The 25,440-nt window shown below is 39.9% G+C and overlaps 2 protein-coding genes across 2 annotated transcripts; both read left to right on the plus strand.

Annotated features, from left to right (window-relative positions):
- Positions 1-5,024: 5,024 nt before the first annotated feature.
- On the plus strand, positions 5,025-12,853 carry LOC111229339 (general transcription factor IIH subunit 2-like). The gene is made up of 15 exons (XM_022755632.1): positions 5,025-5,062; positions 5,622-5,722; positions 5,995-6,072; positions 6,453-6,489; positions 6,912-6,998; positions 7,093-7,143; positions 8,964-9,018; positions 9,788-9,893; positions 9,978-10,068; positions 10,209-10,404; positions 10,929-10,992; positions 11,104-11,207; positions 11,327-11,429; positions 11,518-11,557; positions 12,308-12,853. The coding sequence occupies exons 2-15, from the start codon at positions 5,667-5,669 to the stop codon at positions 12,416-12,418; spliced, it is 1,179 nt and encodes a 392-aa protein (XP_022611353.1). The 5' UTR covers positions 5,025-5,062; positions 5,622-5,666; the 3' UTR covers positions 12,419-12,853.
- Positions 12,854-14,002: 1,149 nt separating this feature from the next.
- Positions 14,003-18,109, plus strand: dhfr (dihydrofolate reductase). The gene is made up of 6 exons (XM_022757095.1): positions 14,003-14,191; positions 14,319-14,368; positions 15,721-15,826; positions 16,640-16,763; positions 17,131-17,246; positions 17,881-18,109. Exons 1-6 carry the CDS (start codon positions 14,100-14,102, stop codon positions 17,996-17,998), a joined length of 606 nt encoding a protein of 201 aa, XP_022612816.1. The 5' UTR covers positions 14,003-14,099; the 3' UTR covers positions 17,999-18,109.
- The last annotated feature ends 7,331 nt before the right edge of the window (positions 18,110-25,440 follow it).

Genomic DNA, 25,440 nt, shown 5'->3' on the forward strand with positions numbered 1-25,440 from the left:
TTGAAGGTCTTGTGTCTCAGCAACTTCATTATTAATAAGAATTTTTTAGGTGTTTTTGCCTTTTCCTGGTTTGTACGTAATCATCAATTGACTTTTTCATTTAAAACACCAGGTTTGATTACAAGCAGAGATTCTTCACACAAATACAAATACACATGAACAAAATCTAATGGGACCACACTGAATTTCTTTTGACTGTTTCTTAAAAAGCCATAATTTGCATTTTAATAAGAATTCTATACAAGTTGCGAAATAATATTTTTATATTGTAAATATTTTCTTATATTTCATTTAAAATGTGAATGTCAAGTGGCTGAAGATCATGTTTTATGCACATACAGTGCATTCAGAAAGTTTTCAGACCCCTTTTTTCACGTTACAGCTTTATGCTAAAAATCATTTAATTTAATTAATCCATAATCAATCTACACTCAATACCCCATAATGACAAAGCCAAAAGAGAATTTTTGAAATTTTTGAAAAAAAGACCAGCACTACATCCACAAATGACTGAGTGACTGACTGAGTGAGTGATGAAGTTACACCATTGTCCGAGTGTTGGACTTTTCTCTTGAGAGACCTCACAGTGGCTGTCCACCAGCAGTCCCCATTCAACCTGACAGAGCCTAAGAGGATCTGCATAGACGAATGACAGAAAATCCACAAATCCAGGTGTGCAAAGCTTGTCGCATCATTCCCCAGCCAAAACTGCTTCAACTAAGTACTGACAAAATAGTCTGAATACTTCTGTCAATGTGCTATTTCACTTTTTTCTTTTGTATTAACTTGCAAACATTTAAAAAATTCTGTTTTCACTTTTTCATTATGGGGTATTTAGTGTAGATTGATGAGGGAAAAAGTTAAATGAATTTAGGCTGCAACATAAAATGTGAAACATGGTCTTTCTGAATGCACTGAATGTATAACTTGTTCTTGCTTTGCAACTCTGCAGAACTCAGGTCTTAATATTAACACTCTTTATTTTAATTTCTCTTATTTTAAAAACCTCATACATGTTACACTTTTAACTAACTTTGTGAACTAAGCATTATACCCTGAGGTTGATTTTATCAATACATCGTGTAGCCGGTCTCCTCAGTCATGTTTTAATTATGTGATATTTAGTCCAAATTATACCTTGTGTTATTAACGTTTGTTTAAGTGTTGATTTTGTTGTTTATGTCATTTGGAGCTTGGAAGCTAGCATTAATTTAGCTGTGTGATGTAAAACTGTGATCTTTCATAAATGTATTTTGTTCTTCATAGCAGACATCATTTATGTCAGAAGGCAACAGCAGTCATTTAATGTGATCAACTAACCCTAAACCTTTATTTTTCTTTTAGTAATGTTTTCTGTGGACTAACTTTTCTCTGTAGTTATTTTTCCATGAATTGAAATTCCTATTTTTGTGGTAAATAAAGATTTTCTGAAGGTAGTATTTCAAGTGTTTATTTGCTTCTCGGGGGAGGGGAACCAACCAACCTTCTGTTTTCAATAACAGTACTGAGCCAGCAGCATCACAGGTTTAAGTAGCTGCAGTCTGGGCTTGGGCTTCTTCAGTCATCAAGTAAACAGCAGATGTTGAGTTAGCTGTAGACTAGTTATTGTGTTTCAGAACAAAGAAAAACAAAACTCTATAAGCTGTGAGGTCATGAAAATCACTGAACTTTATTTTTTATTGTAACTAGTTTACATTATGAGGAATAGGTGTAAAAACATTAGTTTGTGGAAACATTACAATATTGAGTAAAGTAACTGACCCTATTTAAGGTTTCTCACACTGAGTAGCAGACCGTTGTTTCTGAAAATGTCAAACATTTGCTTCAAGGAGTTTGAAAAGCTTTGGTTTGTAGAAAATACATCTGTTGTTTTAGCCCAAACTGGAGTTATGCAGTCAACTAAGCAGCAGCTGGCAGTGTTGTTTGACGTTCATGCTACACTTAGCTCTGTGCTTTGTTTCTCCCCCTGCTTGTGGAAGTGAAATCTGCGAGAGTTCTGGGAGATGGAAACTTGTTAATAGGATGCAGCACTGAAGTGCAGGTGGAGAAGGTAAAGAGAATGCCTAGTGTTGGTAAAGTCAAAGTGTCCATGGTTGTAAGAGTTGGGGAAAGAGGTTCAGTGGTCACAAGGAAGTGATTTCTGGGGTTCCCCTCAGTTTAATGGTGGAGACCCTTAGGGTGAGGAATAGTGCAGTGGAAAGTGTGAAGAGAATGACAAGGGGAGTAGATAAATAGAGACTGAAACCATCTAGATAGAGTTTGAGGAAAGTGAACTGCCAAAGGAGGTGTAATTTGGAATTCTATGGAATAATGTAAGAGAATATACACCAAAACCTGTGAGGTGTTTCAAATGCCAGGAGTTTTGGCATGTAGCCAAAGAGTGCAAAGGAAAGAAAAGATGTGCTAGGCTAGGTGTGGTGGGGAACATGAGCATAGGGAATGTGGAGAGGGAGTGAAGCCAAATTGTTGTAGAGTGGAGGTGATCACAGTGTAACTTATGGGGGGTTGTGAAATGTTGAAAAAAGAGGTGGAGATGCAACAGAGAAGGGTGAGGGAAGAAATCTCATATGCTGAGGCAGTTAAGTTTGCAGGACAGGATCAAGGAGGAAAGATGTAACATAGAACAAGTGACAGCAAGAGAAGAAGAAGAGAAGAAGCATGAATAGAGGAGTAATAAAATGCAACAGATCAAATCTAAAACTGGAAGGATTCAGATCATTGTAAAAGCTAGAACACTGTTTGGATATGGTAGGCTTCAAATGGGAAGAAGTAAATGATGAACTTAGGATGCAGTTAAGTCAAGAGACGTGTCAAGTGTCAAGAGTCTTTTCCTAAACTTAAACTAGTTTTTGTGGCCTAATCAAGTACTTTTAATGCCTAAATCTAACCAAGTAGTTTTTGTGCCTAAACCTAACCAAGCCATGACCATTATTATAGTAACCACGGCGACAGAAAGGAAAGAGAAGAGAAAAGTTTTGGCAAGAGATATGGGCATATACAAGAGTTTGGAGCATCAGTGGTGTGTCATGTAAGACCTGTCTGGATATTGGAAAATCCACATGTAGACATGGAACTACTTAAGATTAAACATAAGTATAAGAATAAGAAAACCGATTTAGCCAGTGAATATTATAGTTATAGGGACTGAAAGTATAAAGACAACATACATATTTCTACAGATGGATGAAAGGATCCAGAGACAGATGCAACAGGGTTTGCAGTTGCTGTGCCAAGCTATCAAATGGGATATAATAATAGAACGTCAGATTGCTTGAATGTTTATAGTGTGGAACTACTGTATATGCCATGTTGATGGCACTAGAATGAATTGAACAGGTTAGTTGTTGTAATATAGTCATTAGTAGTGATTTGGTGTCAGCCCTTGCAAGTATTTAAACAGGTACAGCTAGAAGTCATCAGGATTTGCTTTATGAAATACTGGTAGCTAATTCAAGAATAACTAGTCAAAGGGAAGATATCACATTCATGTCAGTTCCTGCACATTCAGGTATCTTACATGAGAGAGCAGAAAAACTGGAAAAGGAGGCAGTTAAAAAAGGTGTTGAGGTCAGTATTAAATGATCAAAATCAGAGGGAAGGGCATAGCGTGGACAGAGGTAAACCAATAGTGGCAACAGTATTGGGATAATGCAACAAAAGGGGAAAAGTAGAAATGATATCAATGAAGCACATCCTTAATCAGATCAAGGGTAAAAATATGGCAATGTAGCATATGGTTCGGATCAGAAACAATTCTTAAGGACTAGAAGTTCAGGCTAGAGCCCTAAGAGTTTGTATTGGCACAGTAGGAACCTCCCCTGTGTGTGTCCTCCAAGTAGAAACTGGAGAAATGCCTTTGTGCCTACGCAGGAAATAATTACTGGTTAACTACTGGATAAATCTCAAAGATCATGAGTATAACCATCCAACTAAAAAAATGTTGCAGACTGGGAAAAGCAGAGAGCAACAAAAACAAGACAGGCAAAACAACAGCAAGAAACCTAGGAGTGTCGGAGCTAGAATTTTGCCCAACTGTCATTTGGCCAGTAATCCCTGCTTGGATGCTGGAAACTCCACAGGAGGGTATGGAATTGCTGCAAATCAAGGCAAGAAATAAAAAGGCAGATTTAATGAGTACATTCCATTGCTAGACAGAGCACAGATATTCAGATTTTTTGCACATTTTTACTGATGGCTCAAAAGACTCAATCACACACAGGAAAGGCTCTGCAATTACAATCCCAGATTACAGAACTGAAATATTCAAACTAACTTCTGATTTCCTAGCTGTGTACACAGTTTAGATGTATGTCATTTTCATGGCCCTGGAATGGATTGTAAAGAACAAACCACATAAAGTCCTGGTTTGCAGCGAGGGCACCAAAGTCATATTCTTATGGATTCCAGCTCATAGGCATAAAAGGGAACGGAAAAGCAGACAAACTGGCTAAACAAGCTCTATGGAAGAGAAATAGATATCAGAATTAAGATATCTAAAACGGAGAGGAAAAGTAATATAAGGAAAAAATATTCACATAGAATGGCAACAGCACTGGGATCAGGAGACAAGGGGAATACATTAACATTCAGCAAAACAGAGGTGGCAGTGTAAGGTACAGGGGAGGAAGCAGGAGAGAGAAGAGGTCATCATGTCAAGATTAAGAATAGGACACAGCAACCTGCCAGAAACTATGGAACATGTCACAATCTACTGCAGTAAAGACAAATCAGAAAGGGAGGGTATGATGGAGGAAATGGAACGTTTGTGGATGAGAGGAAGGGAGCTGAAGAAGGGCTTCAAGTAAGCAGGGGAGAGGATGCAAAAGTAACTTCTTGCGGGAAACGGGACTACTGAAAAAGATTTAGCAGACTAGACAATTTAGGAGCTGAGTGATGTCGAAAGATGGCAGTAATGCAACTACTTGGATGCCAACTGCCGTTAAACACCATCGAAAAAGAATAGGAAGCTTAGCAGAGACAGTAGAGAAATGTAGTGGATCTTTGAGCGTACAGCACATGTTTCCTCCCGGAAGATAAATCTGTTGCACCGCTAGTAGTGAAGGTACATTTGTCTTTATTCGGCGTAGTTAGATAGTGAGTCGTATCACACACAATAACTACATATTAACCATCTTAATTATATTAACTATCAAGGAGATACGCCTCTTCACGTTAGTACCGTTAATTTCTTCCAGTAACGTCCGTCAGAAGAACGGTTTGCTAGCTAACCGTTGTAAAGGTAATGACTTCAGGTTGTCACTTAAGGGTATGCGAGGTTTGTTTTGAAATAACGAGATGTACATAATAATAATGTTATGAGAAAGGTCAGCAGATAACTCGCCTTGTTCATCCCACTGCAGTTACTTCTGTTTTGACGCGGGGTCATATCGTAGTCTATTCGGTATGCATCTGAATAATGCTTTGTCTTTACCGGTCACTTCGAAGAGCACAGTCTGTTAGGAATCATCATGCCTTCTCATACACAGTGTTCTTCATATAAGTACTTCACCAACCAGGTTTAGACTCACCGTAATATTAAATCAGAGGTAGTTGCGGTTCCTCGGTTATGAATGGAGATTTACAGCAGACTTGTGTGTTAATGTGAATCTGTTGTTTCCCAGTTCGTTGTCTGTTTTCGTGCGTTGAATTTCTGGCTGGGAGACATCATGGATGAAGAACCAGAGAGAGCCAAGCGCTGGGAAGGGGGCTATGAGAGGACATGGTAAGGCTGTTAAGAGAGCAGCAGTTTGAGAGATACCCAAAACCAGCCTGTCTGACACCAGCATGTTCAAAGTCACTGAATTCTTCTGTTTCCACATTCTGACGTTTGATGTGAACATTAGTTGAAGCTCCTGACCTGTATCAGTATGCTTTATTGCATCACACTGCCACTACATGATCAACTAATTGGATAATTATATCAATAAACATCAATAAGCAGGTGTACAGGTGTACCTAAAGGTGCTTGGTGACTGAACATGTATTCTCCTGCAGGGAGGTGCTGAAGGAGGATGAGTCTGGCTCACTCAAAGCTACAGTGGAAGAGATCCTGTTCCAATCCAAAAGGAAAAGGTGTGTGTGCATGTGACAAATACAAAGACACATGCGGATGTCTGAATGAATAATAACTTGTTGTTCTTAATAATCTAAAACCATAGTGCTGGAATTCTACTGGTTTGTGATGATGTACTGTAAATGATGCTCATACTTCTCTGTTGGAGTAATAACAAACACTACAACATATTCAGTGTGTTGAATGGATTAGGTAAATGCATGTTACATATCATGCTCTACACCCTAAGAGTAATGTGTGCGCTACTATACTGTTTGTGGAACATTTTCTCTGTGTGTATTTATATATATCAAATCTCTTCACTGGTCAGTCCCAAGAAGAAGACAGTTCTCACACTACACACAGTACACACAAATCTTCTGCTTTGTTTATCTCATAGGGTGATAGAGAGCCATGAACAAGTGCGGCTTGGAATGGTGAGTGACTTCAGTCTTATGCTTCTCTCTTTATCTGTCTGTCAGATCAACATGGTGCCAGCTGCTACACAGCATTAGTTTTACATATTTATAGGGACCAAAATACTCTATTACACTTACAGATAATGTGGTGTATAACATAATTTCTTTGATAGATTAGAGATTTTATCATCATTGTCATAATCATCATCCTCATCATCAACAGACAAAAAACTGAAAGCGTAGAACTCATTTTCATTTCTTGTTTTGCAATATAATATATGCAGCAGCACAGCAGCAGGTCAGTGTTACTGACTGTTCTTGTGAATACACACAGTGTTAGTATAAAATGGAAGTTCTTTGTTATTATGAAAATAGAATCTCATGTTTAGTGTGTCATTACTAAAAAAGTTGAAGATGTTAAATGATGTCCTGTTCTCTAGATGCGTCACCTCTTTGTGGTGATTGACTGTTCCAGAAGCATGGAAGACCAGGACTTGAAACCAAACCGCCTCACCTCGACGCTAAAGGTAAAATCGGTAGCAGACCCATCACACTGTACGAGAGCAGGCAGACATTATGACGATCTGTAAAGCACCATCTCCTTTCACCTTCACTTTGCAGCTGATGGAAGCTTTTGTTGATGAGTATTTTGACCAGAACCCCATCAGTCAGGTATGTTCATACAGCCATGAGTTCGATGCATGTTTTACACTCAACTGTTCTGAGACTTTACATTTAAATCCCTTCAGCTCTTGTTGAAACACAAGTTGACGTGACTTTATTATATTCTTGTATAATGACACAAGTAGTGAGGGTAGCACCATCATGAGTACAGAGTAATTGTAGAGTTCCTGACCCTGTCGCAGCACTGCCAATAACGTCATTTTTACATATCTAGTCAGGTGTGATTTGACCGTATTTTAAAGGTTCTGTAAACGAGAATGTAAACATTAATAAAGCAGCAAACAGCTATTCTCTATGTAAAGATATAAAGGAGTAATGGCGTCCTGAACAGAGAACCAAGTCACACCCCCTCTGTGTGTGTGTTTCTCTGGTCTTTGTTTTGGTAGCTGGGTTGACAGCGTGTGCATGTTAGTGCACATGAGTCAGTCCTGTTAATCCCTTGATCCTCCCAATGTTTATAAACACACCGGCTCCACCCACAGGTGAGATGTCACATTCAGGTGAGAGTGACATACAGAATTTCCTCCACTGAAAAAGAAACAACATTTTAGTCTAAAAGGCCTCAAAGAAAGAAAGAAAGAGATGAGACCAGATCACATGTGGACTGAACATGGGGCCTGTCTGTTCAAATCCCGTGGGCTGGTGGACCATCAAAACATCCTCACTGTGCTGACTGAGAACGTGAAGGGAGTGGAAGGGGAAAGGGTCTGTGGCTAAATGGAGGCCAGAGCAGTTGAGAAACAAGATGGCGCTTTCACAATTATTTGCTGTACCTGTGTCATGTGGGTTTCTCCTCCTCCTCCTCCTCGCCCCTTTAGGAGACCAGCAGCAGGTCTGAGTCCGTTCACTCCAGCAGGAGAAGTGAACCTGATCACACATTGTGATTCTTTTGCTCAAAGTCATGAAATAAATATTGGATACATTTTTCATAAGCCACAGATCTTCAGAACATTCTGACATTAAAATGTCATTTTCAGACGAATCAAGAGAAAAGAGTTGAGGTCTCTCAACACAGATCTCTTCTCTCTGTTGGTTCTGGTTCTGGTTTCACTGCTGCGGTGCTGCAGATGTCGATTTCCAACCACAGACATTTAGAGGGATCTAACAATGAATTGAAAGTTTAATCTGAAATAAAACATGTTTCTTTGCTTAATAATGCCATTTTCACTACTATTATTGTTATTGTCCTTTAACTGTTTTTGGAGGGAAAACAGAGAGTATTAGACTGATACGATCTTGTTCTGGGTTGATCAGATAAAAGATAACAGAGTAAAACAAGCAGCAAAATCAGGATTAAATTCATACTGTATCTAGTGTTGTATCGTTGTTATGTTTTGACATGAACAAGCAATCACGACCACGCCCCCTTAGGAGACAGGAAGTGTAGACCATGTCTTACCATTGACTCTGCCTGTAATGTGTCATCTTCTGTTATAGAGGATCTTTGGCTGGAAGTTACGGCTGATGAAGCATTTGTTTTGGTCTGAGGTGGTGGTGGTCTAGTGCGACATCTAGAGGCAGTGATGATCATTTACAGAACCTTTTAATTAGATTTCTTAACTAAATCAATAATCACTCTTTCAGAGATTCATATGTTATTGATGTAAAAAGAAAGTCTCACGACCTTCGCTAACAACAAGACAGAGAGTAGCTGGTTGTCCACTTGTTAGCTCTCCAACAAGCATAAACATTACATCAGCTAAGTGGGTGAAGTGTTCAGACAGCAAAGAAATGGATCATTACTGTTTCTACCTCAACACACTGTCAGTGGCTGTAATGTGACCTAACAACATGTGCTGTGTCTTTAGGTGGGCATCATCACCACAAAGAATAAAAGGGCTGAGAAGCTGACTGACCTGACAGGTGAGTGTCACATGACCTGCTGATGTTAGACTCCACCCCTCAGTGTAACGAGCTCCCTTTACAGAGTGGTGAAAATGTTTTTGCTTTATCTTTTTTTAACGACATGTTAAGACATGTTATCGATGTTAGGGTTCTCATTTAAAACAGTAGTCAGTGCAACAGAGGAAAATGTCACATTAATACTAATGAGGCCATAATGAACCATGTGTCTCCATCTTTTTAATCAGCAGTGGGCGTCACTCTGTGCAGAGAATGTCACACTGGTGGTTGGTGTTAAATTGTTAGTCTGTGAAGATACCAGAGCGCTATTGCATGAAGGCAGATAAAGGAAAACCATGGCCTATTTTGTTAAGTCTCACTAATATAAGTCAGAGTTCCGTTCCATTACTGTGGCTTATAGGATTCCCTACTCAGTAACCATGGTAACTTATACTGCTGAACTAGCCTGCTCCGTAGCAGGCTAACTTGTCAAGCTTAACATAGCTGTGTTTCAATGAATTTCTAACGACCGGAAACAGAATCTCAAAAAACAGTTCCATCAAGTGTCTTTTTGCGCTCGCATCACCTTTTTCATGTCTGTGTTCAGACACTAGGGTCAAAGGATACTTTGATACTTTAATTAATGGAACGGCTTGAGCCTGAAGTGAAAGTCGATGTTAATTCTAACCGGGCTTTTTCAAGTAAGCACAGATTTCCTTAGCGACGTTGATGGAATACCTCCCTGGTGCGGCTTTAATATTTTGTGATGTGTTGTCTTTTTTCACCACAGGAAATCCAAAGAAACACATTACTGCTCTGAAGAAAGCAGTAGACACCGTGTGTGTAGGAGAGCCATCCCTGTACAACTCTCTCAACCTGGCCATACAGTCCCTCAAGTAGGTTCTGCAGTGTTCATGTTGTAGACTGGCTTCTGTCATATTACTGAGTGTCACTCACATCTTGCTTGTTTTTGTATGAAGGCACATGCCTGGACATACGAGTCGGGAGATCCTGATAATCCTCAGTAGCCTCACCACATGTGACCCAGCCAACATCTATGAGCTGATCAAGGTGAAATCACAGTCATCAGTGTCCACGTAATAGCTGATAAGGTTTCTTGTCTATGTAGCTTGTAACTAAAAGTAACTCTTTCTCTTGCTGCATGTCTGGTCTCCTTCTTTGTTGTGTATAACATGTTCCTCCTCTGTCAGACCCTCACATCTCTGAAGGTGCGCGTGTCAGTCATTGGCCTGTCAGCAGAGGTCCGGGTGTGTACGGTGTTGACCAGGGAGACGGGCGGCTTGTACCACGTTATCCTGGACGAGAGTCACTTCAAAGAGCTTCTGATGATGCACGTCAAACCTCCTCCAGCCAGCTCCTCGTCTGAATGCTCTTTAATACGCATGGGTCAGTAGACAGATGCTTCCCTATCTTTGGTAAAGAATGTTTCTAACCCAACTGGAAGTGTTAAAAACAGCAACTCTAACAGCACATCCACTGTCCTGCTGCTCCACATACTCACCAGAGCTGCTAAATGTAGATTAAAGCACTGCTGAAAATAGTCCCCAACTAATTCACTGTTTCCTCCTGTTTGAGTAATGTTTGTTTAAATCTACAGTGGAATTACTGAGCCTTTTCTAATGCAGGATGGACTTGCTGCCCAGATAGGTTACAGAGGTCAGACAGTGTTGTGAGACAGCATAACACACTGTTGGTTTGGTCTTTTCATGAGGTTTACTGACAGTGAGAGAAATATACTTGAAGTCTAGAGACACTGTTCCTTTTTTTCCAACATTAAAAAATATGTGAACGTTCACACTCATAATGGCCATTCTTGCTCTTCATTAAAATATTAAGATTGTTTATGAGTTAAAAGCATCAACTGAATATTTGTGTCAGACCCACTTAATTTGAATCCTGTGCTTCCTCAGGTTTTCCTCAACACACTGTTGCTGCTCTGACTGACCAAGATGCCAAGCCTTCATTCAGCATGTCGTGAGTAGAAAACACTGTGATGTAAACCCTGTGTCCAGGGCTGTGAGCAGCCAGTGTGTTACTAGAGTGAACTGCCTGTGTAATGTGCTGCTTCTGGTGTGTGTCTCCTAGTCATCTGGACAGCAGCAGTGGTCCAGGTCTGTCTCTGGGAGGATACTTCTGTCCGCAGTGCCACGCCAAGTACACAGAACTTCCTGTGGAGTGCAAAGTCTGCGGTATGTCTGATGTGTGCGTGTGTCACTGTAAGGTTCAATCAAACTTCAGTGTTTTTTTTCCTCTTGCATCATAAAAGTATTGCAGTTCTTGACTGGTGCGTGTGTGTATTGTCTCCAAGGTTTGACTCTGGTGTCGGCCCCCCATCTTGCCAGATCCTTCCACCACCTCTTCCCCCTCCCTGCTTTTACAGAGAGTCCTGTGGAGGAGCTCCAAGGAGACAGGTGACTGAGACACACTCACACACACACACACTCTCACACACAGATTCTGAGCTGCTATGTATCTGAAGCTGTTGTGATCTGGTTTCAGGTGCTGCCAGGCCTGTCAAGGGGAACTAAAGGATAAAAGTGTAAGTACAGTGAGTGTATGTCTGAATCTGTGGGGGGCCTATCAGATGTAGAACATACTTTTTTCCATTAAAGAGAAACTCTCCCAATTTTACACAAGTTGAATTCCCTCATCACAGAATGAACTGTTCACAGTTAAAATATCTTCTGAAACTGAAGGACCTTTGTCACGTCCGAGAACATGGTGATGCACTGGTGGACCAAGGTACTTGGTCCACCAGATAGCTTAGATCATTTGATGATATTATTTGATGAAACATATACACAGTATATCTACATATTTGTTTTTAGGAGGGAGATAATCACACAAAAATAGGACTACGATTTAGTGTGATGATCTTTCAGTCTTTTTCTTTCTGGCACATTATAAAGTGTCAGGGATGACAGGAATGAGGGAAGAGAGAAGTGGGGAATGACATGCAGGTCCCTGGGCAGATGTGAACCGTGGATATCGTGGTTCATGGTATATGCCATAACGCCTTGGTTACCAGGATGTCCTGATCTTTATCAAATTTATTGTTACAATTCAATTAACTGTAGGATCCATTGTCTTTGTAGCTTGACCCATACATTGGTCTGTCCTATGAGCCCTCAATATATATATATGGGACTGCAGTAATAGATTGTTGATTGATTTGATTTAAAAAGAAGAAATATTTTAATTTTAAGTGTTAAACTTTGTATTTTTATTCATTTATTCATTGCAACTTCTAAACCATCTTCTCTCTTCCTCTGTGTCTCTGTTTTTGTAGATATTCACCTGTACATCATGCCACAGTGTGTTCTGTGTGGAGTGTGATCTCTTCATTCATGATTCGCTCCACTGCTGCCCCTGCTGTATTCACAGTCAGACTGCACCCTGAAGGTGAGAGGCCAACCGTCAGACAGAGACTCAAACAAACTCAGATGGGTGTCAAATGAAAAGAAAGGCCAGAAAAAAATGAGTGGAGAAGCAGGACGTCAATGCCCCCGTTGACAGGACACGAGGGATCACTGATGGTTTGATAGCATGAAAATGATGTGAATCATATGCTGTGACCTTCAGACACCAGATCTCAGTCCAGTATATCACCTATGGGAGATTTTGGGCTGATGTGTCAGACTGCAGTCATATTTCAAAGATGTTAAAGATCGGCACAGAATATTGGATGATCGTGAAGGTGGAGGCAGCTGCGCTCTTCCTAAAGATGGTGCTGAGTTGGTTCAAAGCTCCTGTCTGCTCTGACAACTTCATCTGAGATGCTTTATGTCAGAAATATTTTTGTGCATTGTTTATAGATTTGTACTACAGTTCTGAATGTGACATGCTAGTTACAATAAAACTGATTTTTCTACTTGTTGAAATTTGCTGTCTGGTCTTGCACTTGCTATGCTAAATTTAGGGTAAGACAGAGGGCTGTTGCTACTTTTGAGGACACTGAGATTCTGTGGTATTTTTCTGGGATTATACAGCAGGTATTTTAACAGTAAAATTCACACTGGATATTTGTAGACCAAATAAATAAAAGATTCAGTACTTCCCAACCAGAGTATTATTCCTGGCAATGTGGAAAAGGCTTTGAGTTTGCATTTAGATTATCAAATATGAAACAGTTAACCCAAGAAAACATGAAAGGTCAGAATATATAAAATGTAATAAGGATGCATTGATACATTTGTATGACTGAGGGCCACATTAAGGAAAAGAAAAATCTGAAATTGCCAGAATAAAGTCATAATATTACCAGGAAAAAAGTTGTAATAGAGAATTAAAAATGTAAAAGTTTGAGAGCAAAAAACATTTTTTTAGGAATATTACAATCAACCAATCAAACGGGTGAAAGGACAGTCAGTGGCAGCCTGAGCTGCTTCTGGCAGCTGCTGTTTGTCTGTCTGTCTAACAATAGAATAGACTCCGTTTCTTCACAATCTTTTCAATGTCCTGGTGCTGATGATGATGATGATGATGATGATGATGATGATGATGATGATGATGATGATGATGATGATGATGATGAGCCAAAAGACAAAGTATCTCCTTGTTCGTGAAACCTCTGCTGCAGTATAACTTCACAGGATGCTCCACGTTCCTCATTTTAAAGCCTCTGATATTTCCCCTCTAAAACAACACGGAACCTAAAGTTACAACTTTATTCTCATAATATGACGTTTTTCTTGTAAAATTATGACTTTATTCACATAATATTCTCATAATTACGACTTTATTCTCGTAATGTTTTTTTTCCCTTCAACGTGGCCCTAATAATCCGTCGTAGTACTTTTATACCATGACCTCAGCATGTTTTAAATCCTGACTGAATGCAGGTAACGGTTGTGTGATATTTAGAGATAACAGCGAGGACTGGTGGAAGAAAGTTGATATTATTTAAGTCCATAAGATGGCAGTGATGTAACGACACGACTGTGTCCGCTGCCGCAAAGCCGGAAGAGGAAATCTAACAAATCACTCTCGATGCTTTTGTAATATTTACTGGCGGGAAGCTTTGGTGGTTACACACAGCAAACGACACGGAGCAGAGTGGTCCAGTGTTCAGTCCACTCACAATGTCCCGCATTCTTAACGGTATCGTGGCGGTGTGTCCGGACCTGGGCATTGGATACAATGGAAACCTGCCGTGGCATCCTGTTCGACTCAGGCAAGTCACGTTGGTTTGTTGATGTGGAAACATTAAAGCTTGAGTGAAAGCTGCAGGAAGCTTCTGAACCACAGGTCAGCATTTTTATTTACACAGCACTTGTGACGTAACTGTTCTTCTTTTATAGTAACGAATTCAAACATTTCCGAAAGATGACAGCGACTTCATCTGCGACAGGTAACTTACATTCACTTTGTTACGGCGTTAATTAAAAACAAACTGTCAGAGCTTCCAGCTTCACAAGTTTTACTAATCACAGTTAAACATTTACGGCAACATTACAGCCAAAGTTATTAGGAACGTTCTCTTGAGCTTATGGTGGCCTGTAACTGGCTTGGCTGTCGGTTTATTCTATGGAAGCTCCGTCTTGACACTGAGAACTTTGAACTGTGGGGTTCCACATGCACACTGTCACAATTGAACTTCAGTGGTGACAGAGGAGCTCTCAGAGTAACAAAGGTTGGAGACCGCTGATCTATAGCTTCTATATTCTAGTGCTTTCTTCTCTTTCATCTCAGTCTCCTATGATTTTGACAATCAGATTGTGTCGATAACTCGTCCCTGATGGTCTGCATCAAATACTAAATGTGTGCATACACCAGTCATGGTGTGTTTTATTTACAAGTCATGGTGGACCTGTTGCTGCACCTGTACCTGCCACTGTCATTCAACATGTTATTGTTTACTGTGCCTGTCTTCTTCTTCTCTCTGGATTTGATGTCAGACTAGAATGCTTTGTAGTTTTATTAGACTGCCCTCATCAGTCCTGGAAGAATCACATCTCCTTTACATACGACATCTTCGGTACCTTCCTACCTACAGTCCTGTAAAAAAACAAGTTCAGTCACATTTTCAGAAATTTGGCATCAACTCGGTACTGGCACCTGCAGCCCTTATACATTGTTTTATTAGTAACTGAAACACTGATTGTTCAGTATGGTATATTATACTACGGGTGTCGTGTTCTGGACTCTTTGAGTAACTTTCTTCATATGGGTTAATATGTAATAGGTTATGTCAGCGTTCAGTTTCTTTGTGGTATGTTACATCACGAATGATGTCACAACAACTTTCTTTCAGAGGTGAAAAATATAAAGTGATAAAACAGCAGTACAAATATTCTTTATTGCTTAGATCAGGTTGCTCAGCAATACATTTATCACTAACAGTTATTACTAAAATGTATATTGAATCACATTACATTTACTAATTAACCCACATTCTTAAGATATGTTGTCTGTTGCTGCCAATAGAGTGAAAAGAGGTAGAATCATGTTTTGAGTGGAGTATCCCTTTAGATTTTGTAATACACTGATGAAGCCCATGCTGTTAACACAGCATTACCTCCATCTTATAATCTATACTCCTGACCCAACCCCCTGTCTGTGTTTTATCTGTGTCAAGCAAGAAGATAATGGCTACAGTATATCAGCAGTGTGACTCACACATAAGACAGTATGTTATGAAAAAGTTAGTATTGAAGTTGTATATCTGAAGAAGAAGAGGAGCATAACGTTGCTGTCCTGCAGGAAAGCAGAATGTGGTGATCATGGGCAGGAAGACGTGGTTTTCCATCCCAGAGAAGAACAGACCTTTGAACAACAGGATCAACATCGTCCTCAGCAGAGAGTGCAAGTATGTGTCACACACTTGACGCTGACACACAACAGTGCACAAATGAAATGTTATACTGTAGGTGTTTTCTATTTGAGGGAGCTGTTGCTCATTTTGTTCAGATTCTGTTGTTAACTTCTATTGCAGCAACAAATGAATGTTCACTCTATTTCCCTGTTAAACTAATAAAAATAAATAAATAAATGAACGCTACACTTAATAACGGCAGTGTCGTTGCCAGGAAGTGTTTGGGGTGGACTAATACCAGGGTTCACCACCACAGTTCTGTCTGGTTAGTTTTAGGCAACAGAAGCACTTTGGTTAAGGTTGGGGAAAGATGATGGTTTTGGCTAAATGTGAATAAACACATTATATATGAAGTTTCTGTCAACTTTTCCTGAACTGTATATTCTCTTACCTTTTGATAAGAAATGTCAAAAAATAAAAACCTGGGCCCTGGTGAAGTTTTAGTTCAAAGAGAACAGAGCATTGTAGAGTGCTGTACTTTCCCCCAAATGGGAGGCCGTCACCACATCTTCTTTTCATGATTATTATAATTAATTAAGCAATATTACACGAGAGGGAGTGATGTTGACTAAGACTAAATTCTTTTTACCGTTATTGTGTTGGGCTGGAGACAGAAATCTTAGAGACAACTGGGCAAAGAAATGAAAAAATCTGCATGGATTGATACCATTGGAGGTTAGGAAGAAAATTATGTTACACTGCTCAGGAACCTCTTATGTAGGGCCTACAGGGGCTAAAGTGAATGTTACTACACATTAACTATTGCTCATATTTAACAATCACCTTACATAACTTATATTCCCCCAGAGCGCCCCCTGCAGGAGCACACCACTTAGCAGCAGACTTCAGCTCAGCTCTGAGGCTGGTGGAGTCGGAGCTGGCAGACCAGGCTGACCAGGTGTGGATTATAGGAGGCAGCTCTCTCTACAAGGTACTGCGTGGAGCACCCGGAGTGGCCGCTGCTCACACGTTATGTCTGTTTTACAATCTTTAAAAATGTTCTGACAGCGCTGGAAAATTTTGCTTTACTTTTACAGTTGCTTTATTTTTACATTATTTAATTTTCAATTTTGTCTTTGATTTCGTGGAGAACGGCTGCAGAAATAGAACCAATGAAGACAAATAACAATAAAAATAATATATAAATGATCACCATTATATATCTAAATTATATTATGTCATTATGTCATACTGGCTGCAGCTGTTAGTGATGGTCATGTTGAATCATACACACACTTTTGCACATATACACCCTGAGTCTATCTCTACTTACTCTTGTGATTGCTTTGGGCTACCAGGAGCTGATGGAGCGCCCGGGGACCAAGAGACTGTTTGTCACGCGAATCCTGAAGCAGTTTGACTGTGACACGTTCCTCCCTCAAATCAGTCCAGGAAAATATCATCTACTGCCAGAGTAAGATCAGTAGACATGCTCAGCACATTATTGTGGGTCAGTTTAGGTTTATTACAACTTTGGTAGTTTTGACTGTAATGTCTTTTGCTGAGGTCTTGGAACACAGTCATATCTCCACTCATAAACCCAAGCAGTTGTAATAACCTGGAACTGAACTTTTAGAACAACACAACACATGAACACCTGTTGCCCCATCCCGACATACAGTCAGACACATGCCCGGCCTTAAGAGAGGAGGTGGGAGATCGTCTGTACAATATAGCAGCCAATGTGACTGTCGGAAAATGAAAACACAAGTTCTAGGTAATATACTAAATACATTATTTCAGTTTTTATTAAATATTTGAATGCAATTCACAACTTGATATTGGCAGTGAGTGGGGAAATTACTTTGTGCAAAGCGAAGTGGTGCAAAAGCATGTGATTTTCCCCAGGTTGGTCAGCTCTTTGTCATAAACGTTACAGTACTTTCATCAGTGGGCCAGTGGCTCAGTCACCATAGTGTTAGCTCATTCAGCGATAGTGACTTAATAGATATTTATTTAGGTGAAAATCTTCCGGATCGCCACTTTGAACCTGTAACATTGATGTGTGTACCAGCTGAAATGTGTAGTACGGCTCGTTTCTCCCACAGGTTTCCGGGAGTGCCACAGGAGCTGCAGGAGGAGAATGGTATCCAGTACAGATTTGAAGTCTATGAAAGCACAGATCAATGTGGAGGACAACAAGGAGAAAAAAAAACATCCTTGTGATTTTGTAAATGGACACTGCAACATTGTAAATGCTGGATTTTTTTTTTTCATTTTTACAGTTGGGTGGTGTCATACCAATAAACACAGATATCAATGATTTCCTGCTATATAGTTATTTACAGGTGGAGGAATATAAAAACACCTATTTATAGGAAAAGGGTTTATCCTTGACATAATCATATTTTATCAGGCATCCAGTTATGAGGGACGGATAGTTATGGAGTCTGATAATGGTGACCATTTCTTTCATTATCAATCAATCAAACTTTATTTGTATAGCACTTTTCATACAGGTTAGTGCAGCTCAAGGTGCCTCAGAGAGGACAGATAAAGCTGTCAAGGAGGAACATAAAAATAGATTTTAGCTATAATAACATTTTTAACAGAAGAAAACATCCATATAAGAATGTAAATGAATCAGATATTCTTTTTCTCAGTACACCTGCCACTTATTTATAAACTCAAAGTGTCAAGTGACGCACATACAGTGACTTCAGAAAGTATTCAGACCCCTTCACTTTTTGCACGTTACTGTGTTTTACATTTATTTTTAAATAAGTAAAATCAATCTACACACAATAACCCACAACAGCAGTGTAGTGAACACCACAATTTAGAATTTGCTCTCATTGAGTTCTCAGGGAGGACATCAATGAATCATGTCATTGATTAATGTGATCAATCTCATATCAGAAGCTGCGACTTCTTCTTCAATGGATCTCCAGTCTCTCCTTCTAAAGAACACAACAGGACGACTGAGTGTAAATAAAGAGGTTTATTAACCGCAGGACAGTCGCAGGATGTCGCGATCACAATAATTAACGAAAATTCAACCCACCCCCCGTGAATCACCAATCACCGCATCGCATCTTTTTCGCAAATTTGATCAAAAATGCAAAGTTGCAGGCGAGTTGGACCAATCATACCGGTCCCTCTGCAAAACCTGGATGTACGTCACCAAACGCACTTCTTTGTTTCTAGTTTTGAAGCTTGTGATGCTGTAGACGTGTCACGTGAACGTCTCACATTTACCAACAAAATTACTGTTAAAGACCGTGTGAAGAAATTCCCCGGTGTTTTGCAGGAAAGTGAGATACATTATTTTATACTGCGTGCAACATTGTGGTGGGACCACAGGTGTAGAGCTGCCGGAGCCACCGGAACGACGCTCCGCTACTGTTTTTTATCCAGATGAAATAAAATATACAGTTCACATAGCCCGGTTGGTATTTCTATACATTTTAGTCGGTTGAAAATTCGATCTTCGATCTCTGGCTGGATAACTTTAGAGGAGGCTGTAAAAAAAAAGTGTGGGTTTCATATTACATCCTTCAAACCTGGAATTAATTATAATACAAGTGGTTAACTGATCAAACAACAATATAAACCCTAAAGCTAAAGTCTATACATGTGGATTACACAGCAGTTCTTTGACTGGCCTATGGTAGTAATAATAAAGACACTGTGGGTGTGTGAAGGATGCTGACAGTATGATCACATGGAAGATATTGTCTTGAAACCTATAATGTATTTTTGCCATTCTAGAGGATAGACTGAGAATTGACTTATTACATAGAAGCATTGTATATTTTACAGAATAATATTTAATCATATATTCTTCCTCAGCTCTGTGTCTGTGAGTCTGTTCTGCTGGCCACTGCTCAGGATTGGGATGTGGGTTGTAGTTTATGACAATTGGCCAAGAGGGACAGAGGAAGGGAGGTTGGTGTGTTTGTATGTGTGTGTGTGTGTGTGTGTGTGTGTGTGTGTGTGTGTGTGTGTGTGTGTGTGTGTGTGTGTGTGTGCGCGCGTGTGTGTATTCATGTATTCAAGAGAGTCCAGGAATCACATCTAAGTGTTAATCAGTCCTTTTCCAGTTACTATTCTGATATAAGAAACAATCAAATATCAATAGACAGAGTCTTATTGTTACAACTGGAGATTTTGCCTATGCTCTCCAGTTTGCCTGGTGTCCATTGGTTGATCCTCTGGAGCTGACCCTCTGACCCATGATCTGGTTGTGCATCTCTGTGACATGCTAAAAGCATGGTCTGTTTGTAGGGGAGAGCAGTGTGGTGATTTATGAGGTATATGCATCATCGATAGGCTAAATCTTAATACATTTTAATGACCACTAAATGATTTGCCAAGGTTATCAATCATTTTAAGGAAGGTAGATTTATATCTGCTACCTGTTAGAGTGCCTGGGTTTGATTCCCAACTGAAGCACATATTTAGCAAGTGAAGCAGAACAAAAAGTGGCTTCATCACTCTTGTTTCATGCAGGCATCATTCACCCTTTTAAAGTTATTTTTGGACAGTTTTGGCTTTTCCTAATGTGATAATGACAGTGAGCAAGAGACAGGAAAGCTGGGAGAGAGAGAGGCAATGTCATGCAGAAAATGGCACAAGCTGGATTTGAAGCTGTGCTGCTACCGTAAAGACTGAACTTAAATGGTATGCTGCCCATCAGGTTAACCATCAGTGGTTTCTTTAGCCGTCAGTGGCAGTTATTACTTCCCCCAACAAGTTTATGGGTGGATGATTGTAGTGCAGGTGTTTATTGTCTTTTTATGAGTGCTGTAGGACTGGTGGCGTGTGCGGCCAGATGACTTCAGAACACGTCTCACTATGGAAATTGTTACTACCATGGCAGTATAGTGGACAGCAGTGCCCCTGTGGTCACTGTTAAACAGGTTAGACCGCATGGAAAGTTACAAGCATCGAGGCCATAGATTTGGATATTAAGTGTAGTGACAGTGACAAATGTGTCAAGCATTTACATTCAAAACCTTACACAACATGTAATTACTCTCAATTAGACTGCAGTTTGCTACATTTTGCTACATCTACATAAAAAGCCAATCGCACAGAGGAATGACTCTCCTCACAGAGGTGGAAAGTTATTATCTCTCCTGGATACAATGAATGCTGGACGCCTTGACATAGCTGAAGAAGATTCTTTCCCAGGTATTTCAAGAGAGGACAAATTGGCAGAGATGAGACCTTGTGGCCAACTGGTTTGTTTTGAATTGCATTACTGCAATAACTTTAAAAAAAAAAAAATTCAGCCTACTAAGGCATACTGCAGCTTTTCTGACTCATTTCTATAACATATGATTTTAAGTAGCACAATCCAGGCAGTTAAGATGTGCAGTTCTTGTCATTGTAATGGAATCTTGTTTTTTCCTAAATGAATAGATAAAAATATAAATGAAAAATAAAAGCAAATTGACTTTTATTTAACTTTGACATTATTATTTTTATGTTTCTTTTGAGTGACAAAGTTTTCTTTTTGAGAGATAGATGTCAGTGTTCTGGTACAAGAGTGAGATGTGTTTGGTACCAAAAGAAACTATTGTGTTCCCCTGTTAAATCTCCTCCTCACGGTCCGGAGTTTTTTGGACATTGAATATCAGACAGAGGTAGGCAAGTGTTCCAATATGCACTGGTGTATTTTTATGTGATGGCCCATGTTTATTAATGGTGTGCTATAATTTAAGCAGCTGCAGGGCACCGGCTGCCTCTGGTCCTACCAACCTGTAGAAAGAGGCTGCTGCTATCACCTTCTGTAGTTTCATCACGCTGATAATTAGTCTGGGTTGTAGCTTAAATTAGAGGAAATGGTTAGTATTATCACACAATGAATATAACAGGTTTTGCTCACTAGTATCATAAACATTGCAGCCATGGTTGCTGTAACCCACTTGCCCACTGCAACGGGCAAGAAGTGGAAAAGGTGATGATGCGATCTTCTCCGTTCCATGTGGTTGAAAACATGTACAAATCTGTTAGTTCGAGTCATACTGAGGCCGTAACTGCAGAGCTGAGTGTTCTCTATGGATGCACAGTAAACAGGAAATCAAAAACTGTAAAAGATGAGTCAGTATGGGGGAAAGAGTATAGTGCACCCAAATAGTAAAATCTGCTTCATCATACTGACCACTGATACCTACACAGACGGTTCCGTTTTTACACATTGGAAATCCATCAGGTTGGATATGTCCTTTAAAAAGCTTTTGCAACATTACCAGATTTGAAAGTTCTCTAAGGTAGAAAATTAAACAAACATTCAGGTGACTTCTTTTCTCCACCACTGACTTCGGAATATGGTGATACGTCGGAATGAATATCCTTGTTGTGCAATCTTACCAAAATAAATCTGTCTGCAGCCTTGAACCTTCTGGTGACGTCAGTGGCACTATTGTCACTCCACACATCAACCGTCTGAATACCTGAAGGTGAAAAGAAATGAGTCTTACCTGCGCAAGTGCCTCACCAAAGACCACTGTCTGCGCTGTGGCTGCTCACAATGGGATGTGCTGTCATTGGTTGTGTGCTTCCTGCTTCTCAGCTGCCATAGGCCAGCCTTCCGCTGTCATCTGACATATATCAGTCTTCACACTCTCCTTTCATCAGTCATTCTCCTGCATGGATGTCTGCTCCCACCACTGGTTTCTCCTCAGCCCGTCGACTGGAGGGGGCCTGCAGTCTGAACAGTTCTCATGGTAAAGAATGAAACACATTCAGGTAAGTTTGCACATACCAACAATAACTTATATGTAATGTACAGATGGTGTTACTGTTCATGTCTTCACAACAGTTGTGCTTTAAAACATATTCAGATCCATTTTGTCGCTGCATTTTGCGTGCCATAAATCTTTCTTCTTCTTTGTAAGGTTAGAATTGTTATTTAATGACAATAGAAATAATATTTAAAGAAAGCTGACACCTCAGATGGCACAATTCATGTAAAACTATTGTATTTGTTAAAGTATATCTCCTGCTTCCTGCTACATTTACTGTATTCATGCTGTGAAACAGGAGTTATCAGTGTGGATGTTTCATTCTGTGTAAGACACAACAACATCATATATAAATGATGCAGAGACATTTATGAAATCAGCTGCTTCACCTAAAAGCCATATGTGAGCATAACTTGGAATTTATTAATGTAGTAGGAGACAGGCAGCAGATTATTTCAGTTGTGTTCAAAGAAACATTTTATTCCTATCAGGTCATATTTTGAACTATGCTTCTGTGATGCACTGACAGCATGTCCCAGCTGCCTGCGACTACATGGGTTTCTTATGTTTTGCTTTGCACTTGATTTCATCTATAAGCAGTTCTTATATTATTATTATTATTATTATTATTATTATTATTATTATTATTATTATTATTATTATTATTATTATTATTATTATTATTATCATCATCATAAGCTCTCTGTCTCTACTTTGGAGCATGGAATGAAAAAAGATGTGGAGTGGTAAAATGTTGAGGAATGACATTTCTCTGCTGCCTGTCTCTATCATTAGCTATTCTGTCTGTTTTGATGCTGGTTGAAGGCCAGGCCCGAGCGCTCAAAGAAACACAGATGGGGTTGAATGTCACCTGGCAGAACAGGCTGCTGACAGAAGTTAGAACCTCCTGGTCCTCACACATACATGTTAGTGATTAAAATAGTGCTCCAGTCATTTAGTATCACCCACAGATTGAATGTTCAGCAGATACCTTGATTTTTAGATGCTGGTATGTGTATTAGCTACAGTATCTACATTTCCCATAATGCATATAGTATCAGTAGGATCTTTATGTTAGACTGTTCCTGCCAGGTAAACACCAGTGTCTCAAAAACACCAAGCAGCCAATCTGCAGGCTTTCTGTTAAATGAGTTTCCAAGCTCCAGCAGTGGAAAGTAAATATATTTGTTCAAGTGCAGCACAGTTTTACTTGAGAATTTACATTCTATGATACTTGATACTTTGTTGCTTTGACTTCACTACATGTCTGAGAGACAATAGTACTGTCTGACTACCTTATAGCTATTGGTTACTTTACACACAGACCAATGATCAACTTCTAAAATATGATGCATTAAACCACCCAACTGTACACACAGGAGTTAAAATGGGCTCCACCCAGACCAGCAACAACAATGACATGTTGCCAACTTGCTGCTGCATGATTAATAATTACCAAATAATAACATCCATACGTATGACAGTATAAAAGAAGCCAATCTGTATAATTTCTACTTTTACTTCTGATGCTTAAAAGCTGCACCACTCGCCGGTTTTGATGTTACAGCCCACAAACTCCACTATCATGTTGTTTCCAACTGCAGCATGTGAATATTATTTTTTTACATTACTTGGAAGTGAGATAACAGCATTATAAATACCTTGCTTCAGCACAAGTAAGCTAGAACCCAAGCAACGTTGTGCCTATTTGGAGCAGGTGAGCCTCTCTGATTGGCTGAGTGAGTAAAGGAGTGTGTAGGCTGTTCCAGGGAGCTGATTGGTTCCAGCCTGACAGCTTCAAACTTAAAAGGATGGCTCTCCTCCACTTCCTGTTAGCCAGACAGCACGCTGTGGTCTACACCTTTGTAAACACTGTAAACGGTGTCATGCTCTGGGGCCAGTAGGGGGGGGTACTGTGCTGTTTGATTGTTTCTTTGTGAGTTGGGAGAGTTAGGTTGATTCATTTGGTTAGTTGGTAGCTCACCCTCAAGCTTAAATATCCTGTTGAAAGCTTTGAGGGCTATAAATGTTGTTGCTGGTGGTTCTTGGAAATGGGAGGAGTGGGGGTCTCTCCTCTCCCCTCATTGCACCCAGGGCCTAACATGTACATGAAACAGGTGTGTCTCCGTCTCCATCTTCACCACCTGCCGGCCCTGGGCTGCTTAATGTTGGAACAGCCTATACTGCAAGGCAGGTGCAGGACCGTCATCACCTCCCCCACCCCTTCAAGTAGATCTGTCCATCCGAGTAATGTCAGAGATCAGGGGGGAAATAATCAAAATAAGACAGAAAGAAGCTAAGATAACAAATCAAAAATACAAAATGGATGACGTTCCCAAAAAGACCTGATGGCCTCGTAGGTTCTTCTGCTTGTAGAGACAGTGACAGAGCTCGTGGAGATAATAACGGAGTTAATGCTAACAAAGCTAGTATAGAAGTAGCGGAGCTAATGGAGGACCAGAAACAACCACCACATCAACTTGACATTATTGCTTAGAACACGGCCTCATACTGCAGTGTGTTCTTTGGATGAACATGGGCCCAGTCCAAATGAAAATTGTAAGGGCTAAATTTAGTTCCTTGTCTGACGCTGACAAACAGTAAAATAATCCCAGCTGACAATGTAACATCAGGGACATTGGGCTCTAATGACTCTAACATTGAACAGGAAGTGAAAATTGGGTTGACATCAAACCCAACGTTAGCTAACTGACATTGTGACGTTTAGCAGACGTTGGGTTTTGTTCATGACCAGAATGTTAGTATTTTATATGTCAAGATGTCGTTGGTATGAGACGTTTGGAGAAGGTTGGATATTGGTGACTTAACAGCACAACTTAAAACCAACAAAATATCAACGTCAGCTGTCGTCAGTTATTCCTACGTTACATTAACGTTGGCATCAGACGTCCTGAC

The sequence above is a fragment of the Seriola dumerili genome, unplaced genomic scaffold, assembly GCF_002260705.1.
Source record: "Seriola dumerili isolate Sdu_G_001 unplaced genomic scaffold, Sdu_1.0 BDQW01000017.1, whole genome shotgun sequence".
In the NCBI taxonomy this organism is placed as follows: domain Eukaryota; kingdom Metazoa; phylum Chordata; class Actinopteri; order Carangiformes; family Carangidae; genus Seriola; species Seriola dumerili.